General features: G+C 42.5%; 1 protein-coding gene across 1 annotated transcript; it reads left to right on the forward strand.

Annotated features, from left to right (window-relative positions):
- Window positions 1–1,169: 1,169 nt before the first annotated feature.
- LOC111610331 (uncharacterized serine-rich protein C215.13-like) lies at window positions 1,170–2,521 on the forward strand. The gene is made up of 2 exons (XM_023344028.1): window positions 1,170–1,181; window positions 1,484–2,521. Exons 1-2 carry the CDS (start codon window positions 1,170–1,172, stop codon window positions 2,519–2,521), a joined length of 1,050 nt encoding a protein of 349 aa, XP_023199796.1.
- The last annotated feature ends 3,216 nt before the right edge of the window (window positions 2,522–5,737 follow it).

The following is a 5,737-nucleotide window of genomic DNA, read 5'->3' on the forward strand; positions in this document are numbered from 1 at the left end:
AAAATGTATCGGAGTAAAAGTACGCAATTAAGTTCGGAAATATAGTGAAGTAAAAGTGAAAGTCATCAAAAATTTTCATACTCGAGGAAAGTATGAAGTACTCCAAAAAATACTTAAGTAAAGTAGTGAAGTATTTTTACTTCGTTACTATACAACACTGGTATTGTCTCATATTCAGGTTTAAGTTAGTTTCTAAAAGATTATTAGAAAATGTCAGAAAACACATTTTGCATTTAAAGTCCAGTCATCCTGACTCACATTGAGGTGGAACTAACCGTCTGAACGTTTCCTCCAGAAACATCAAGTTGAGCAACAGCTGCATCTGTGACCTGCAGTCACACACCGGACCTGCCCCTGTTGCACACTGGACCGGACTCTGTCACAGATCGGTCTCTGGCTCACAGACTGAAGCAGTTTATGAGGAACAACCAGCAGCAGGAGGAAGTGTTGCTTCATGAAGAGTAGAGACTCTGACAGTCATGTTTTTCCTCTGCTGTCACGGTGAGAGCAGCAGAACGACTGCAGGAAGTTCCTGGTTCTGGTTCTGGTTGTGAAATCAGCCGTTCTGCTGAACTCTGTTAGCAGCTCGTATTTCTGCTGCTCTTATTCTGGAGGAATATTAATAATAATAATAATAATAATAATAATAAGGTGTCTTAGCACCTTATTATGCTAAGGCTAGCATAATGCTAGCGAAGGCACCCCTAAATTTGTATCTCAGCAGCCCTGAATACAATTGCCACCTATGCCGTAAAATACGGAGTATTCCCATATTTGGTCGTTAAATGTTCGTCCCGTATTGAACCGATACATAACTGTCCTAAAGAAACGCCTATAATACACATATCAACACATTATTTTTAACAATAATGACCAAAATAAAACACAGGAAATATTAAGGTCAGCTAAATTCTTGTGGCGGGAGCTAAAGGACCCCAGAACTTTACGGACCGACGCTGAACGTCACCGTTGCCTAGAGACGGACACTGCGCAGCCGCGGTGTCAGCTCATTTTTGTCCGGTCTATTAGAGATGTCATTTTACAGTCGGTGTTTGCAGGGCTTGCCAAAGCTAACAATTAACGATGTACATCGTATTTGTAAGGCGGGATCTAAAGCCCCATCAAGCAAACTGGAAAAGGTTTTAAGATGTACGTATCGTCATACATTCATGGATATGAAGGTGAGTCTTACTTTAAAGTTCTTTAAACTTCATGGCTAACATTAGCTTTAGCTTATGCTAATAGGCAATATTCTCGGACATTTTACTAATACAATTGTACTATTTAAATATCTAAACATTCTTATTCTTTCTAACGGACAATGTTCTTACGTTATTTTGTATTCATTTTTAAGTTTATTGCTTTAATGTGTGTTTTTTGTCGTTAGTGTCAAACAGAGACCAAGTAACGGGGAGATTTACGGTTCGGGCGTTTTGCTTCCGAAGCATGAGGAAGCATGAGAAGCCCCATAATTTTTTTTTAGAGTAGATTTACTGACAACACCTCCTCTCGCACATCCTCCACCCGCACATCCTCCACCCACAACACCTCCACCCACAACACCTCCACCCGCACATCCTCCACCCACAACACCTCCTCCCACAACACCTCCACCCGCACATCCTCCACCCACAACACCTCCACCCACAACACCTCCACCCACAACACCTCCACCCACACATCCTCCACCCGCACATCCTCCACCCACAACACCTCCTCCCACAACACCTCCTCTCGCACATCCTCCACCCACAACACCTCCACCCGCAACACCTCCTCCCACAACACCTCCTCCCACAACACCTCCTCTCGCACATCTTCCACCCACAACACCTCCACCCACAACACCTCCACCCGCAACACCTCCTCCCACAACACCTCCTCCTGCAACACCTCCTCCTACAACACCTCCTCTCGCACATCCTCCACCCACAACACCTCCACCCGCAACACCTCCTCCCACAACACCTCCTCCCACAACACCTCCTCTCGCACATCCTCCACCCACAACACCTCCACCCGCAACACCTCCTCCCACAACACCTCCTCCTGCAACACCTCCTCCCACAACACCTCCTCTCGCACATCTTCCACCCACAACACCTCCACCCACAACACCTCCACCCGCAACACCTCCTCCCACAACACCTCCTCCTGCAACACCTCCTCCCACAACACCTCCTCTCGCACATCTTCCACCCACACATCCTCCACCCACACATCCTCCACCCACACATCCTCCACCCGCAACACCTCCACCCGCAACACCTCCTCCCACAACACCTCCTCCCACAACACCTCCACCCGCAACACCTCCTCTCGCACATCCTCCACCCGCAACACCTCCACCCACAACACCTCCACCCACACATCCTCCACCCGCAACACCTCCACCAGCAACACCTCCACCCACACATCCTCCACCCGCAACACCTCCACCAGCAACACCTCCTCCCACAACACCTCCACCAGCAACACCTCCACCCACACATCCTCCTCCTCGGTCTCAGTGACTCCATGAAGTCTGAGGTTCCATCGACGCCCATAGAATCTCAGAAACTCGGGTTAATCAGGACGTTGGATCTTTCTCATTGAGCTCCACTCGTTTTTCCACTGAGTTAATTTTCATTTTAACATCTTTGATTTCTTCTAGCATCCTTCCCAGCTTTGTTTATAAGCATCACTTCTCGTGTTGGTCAGGTTAGCAAGCAGAGCAAAAACATCATCAGGATTTGAGTTGTTTGTTCGTAGCATATTTGGAAAAGGCTTCTGGGCAGCAGGAGGTTTACTTGGATCCACCGGGAGCGGCGGGAAATCCTCCTCGCCATTCTCCGGTTGGAGAGCCGGACCGACATAGTCGTGGTCTTTTTCATCAACACCAGGTCTTTTCAGGTTTTTTCCAACTTGCTGTGGTCACTAGTTCTTTTTTGGGCTGTTTTAGGCATCTTCCCGAGAGTAAAGTAAGCTTACAACGTAGAAAAGTACTCAACTGAGCGCTGGTATACTCAGGAAAATTGCAAAATAAGATTGCTAGTACTGAGAGCACAGGGTGGCTTACGCTGCCGCCATCTTTCCTCTTTGCGCAGCTGCGGTGAGCTGCTATCAACCCGCGTCTTTTTAAAATGTCCAGACCCGATTCACTGACCTTAGAAACAAAAACGGTACAAAAACAGTGCAGGATGTTTGGGTCAGGCTGGTTCTGTGAACAGAAATGTGTTTGGTACTGAAACTATGACAGACTCACTTCATGAACTGTGAACTGAAATATTAAACCCGACTCATCATGTCCACTTTTCCATAGATGGACAAACATTCTTGTTTAAAGAAAAAGTCCAACAGCCGCATAACGTAAAAATAATGGTGATGCAATTTCTAAGTATTATTTTCAAATAGATTTTTGACCTTCAACCTTGATAATAAACTGGTTTTATGTTTATTAATCCTATGAATTTAGTAAAATGTTCTTCAAATGACTGGAAATGCATGCAGGGATGATGTAATCTGATTCTGTTTCAAACTGAGTTTATTCACCTCTGGGAAAAATTAAAAGCTTCTCTGATTTTACTCTTTAAAAGTTTATGTTTGATTAAAATTAACATTGTTCTTTTGTTCTGTGAATTATTGACAACATGTCTCTTAATTTTGTTTGTGAATGTGTGTAAATAAGCAGTTAGATTTAGAAAACCGCACCAACGAATATCTTCTCATGGGTCTTAGCCCTGCTGGGGGCTCAGCCCCCCAAAAGGTCAGATCCTAGAATCGCCCCTGCTGGACCGGCCTCTGTCACACACCGGACCGGCCTCTGTCACACACCGGACCGGCCTCTGTCACACACCGGACCGGCCTCTGTCACACACCGGACCGGCTTCAGTTACACACCAGAGACTTCATGAAGAGTAGAGACTCTGACTGTCCTGTTTTTCCTCTGCTGTCACGGTGAGAGCAGCAGAACGACTGCAGGAAGTTCCTGGTTCTGGTTCTGGTTGTGAAATCTGGTTCTGCAGATCTGAACCGCTGAACTCTGTTAGCAGCTCGTATTTCTGCTGCTCAGAAACCTAATTTTTATATTTCACTGCATTTATGTTTAAAAACTAAATGAAAATGAAAAGTTTGAATTTATTGTGGATTTTTTTAAAGTCCCATTTCAAAGGTCAGATATTTACATACACCAGGCCATATAGGGTCAAAGTTCAGCGGCTGCATCATGAAGTCTCCTCCTCTGTGGGAGGAGCTGACCTGATAAAAACCAAACTCGGCTTCATCGTCTTCATCAGCTGAGGTCCCTCCAGGCTGACTCCCTCCAGGCTGACTCCCTCCAGGCTGAGGTTCGGTTTGCTGTCTGACTGTTTCCGTCGTTTTGCCGCTGCAGCATCATGGCGCCTCGCAGGCCGGCGTCGCTGAGCCTCCTGGTCGTCTTCGGCCTCCTCATCCTCTCCACCGGTACGACCTGCAGAACGCTAGAGGAGGGTTTAAATGATCAGTTATTGATTATTGATCAGGGTTTTGTTGAGTGATCTGTGTCTTACTGCTGCAGAGGGGAGAGGCGTTCAGGAGAAACTGAGTCCTGATGTCACAGCTGGAAGTTTCCTCAGAGGAAAAGATGAACATCTGGAGAGAAGCAGGTCAGAATCTGGGTTTTATTACAGCATTTATTATTAATAGATATTATTAATAACTCACGTTTATTATCAGCTGAGAGCCGATCAAACACTGTAGTCTCCTAATTAATTCATTTCAGATTCCAGAAAACTGGAAATGTTTTTAAACCTGATTTAAATTTATTTATTTCATAATGTCTTTCTGTAAAAACTTAAATTATGTCATTTTTAATTTTTGTTATCATTTAAAGATACAAACTAAATCCATCTCTCCTTCCAGACTGATTCCTGATCAGCTGCTCCACAATGAAAAGGTGAAGATTTTATTCATCCATAACTTTATAATAAATGTGTTTTATATGTAAAAATATGAGATTAAAATGTGATTTTATCTTAAGTTAAATTAGAGTCAACATATAGTAGAGCAGTAATTAATTACACTTACTGAAAAACATTTTTTTACTACGTTGTTCTATTTACTTTTATTTTAGTAATTTCATTATGAAATATTTTTACTTTAACTTGAGTAAAATTTCTGGATTTTCTTCCCACTGAATGAAAATCAAACACATTTTAATCAAAGACAGACATGTTGAAGTTTTCTAAGTTTTTTATCAAAACAAACTGATGTAGAAACATTTTTACTATGAATTATTGTCATTTTCACTCAAAATACAGAAATTTCAGTAACACTTTATTTGAGGGGTTGTGAATAACACCGTCGTAAACATGAATAAGTCTTTATGAATATTTATGACTGTTGTCATAAAGTGTCATTCAGTAAATCTTGACTTTTAATACAAGGTTGACATTATTCAAAATGTCTTTATGACAACTAAACATTAACCAAGAAATCATGATCTGACATAAATTTGTTATAAAAGTATTACTGATTAAACTTTAAAAATTATGTAGTTTTAAGTTATTAAAGCTAAAGTTTATTAAAGTTTTATTCTGAGTGTCACGTTTAGGAAGATGAAGCTGTTTGCACTTTTGTCTTGATTTAACTGAAGAAAATGATCTAAAAATGATTTTCTGCATGAAATTCAGTTCAAGTTTCATAAACCTGAGAGGTTCAGGCCCAAACTCTAATAAATATCTGAGTCGTCGGCGAAGCCAAGAACTTTAATGTTTCACAT

Source organism: Xiphophorus maculatus, chromosome 12 (genome assembly GCF_002775205.1).
Source record: "Xiphophorus maculatus strain JP 163 A chromosome 12, X_maculatus-5.0-male, whole genome shotgun sequence".
NCBI lineage: Eukaryota > Metazoa > Chordata > Actinopteri > Cyprinodontiformes > Poeciliidae > Xiphophorus > Xiphophorus maculatus.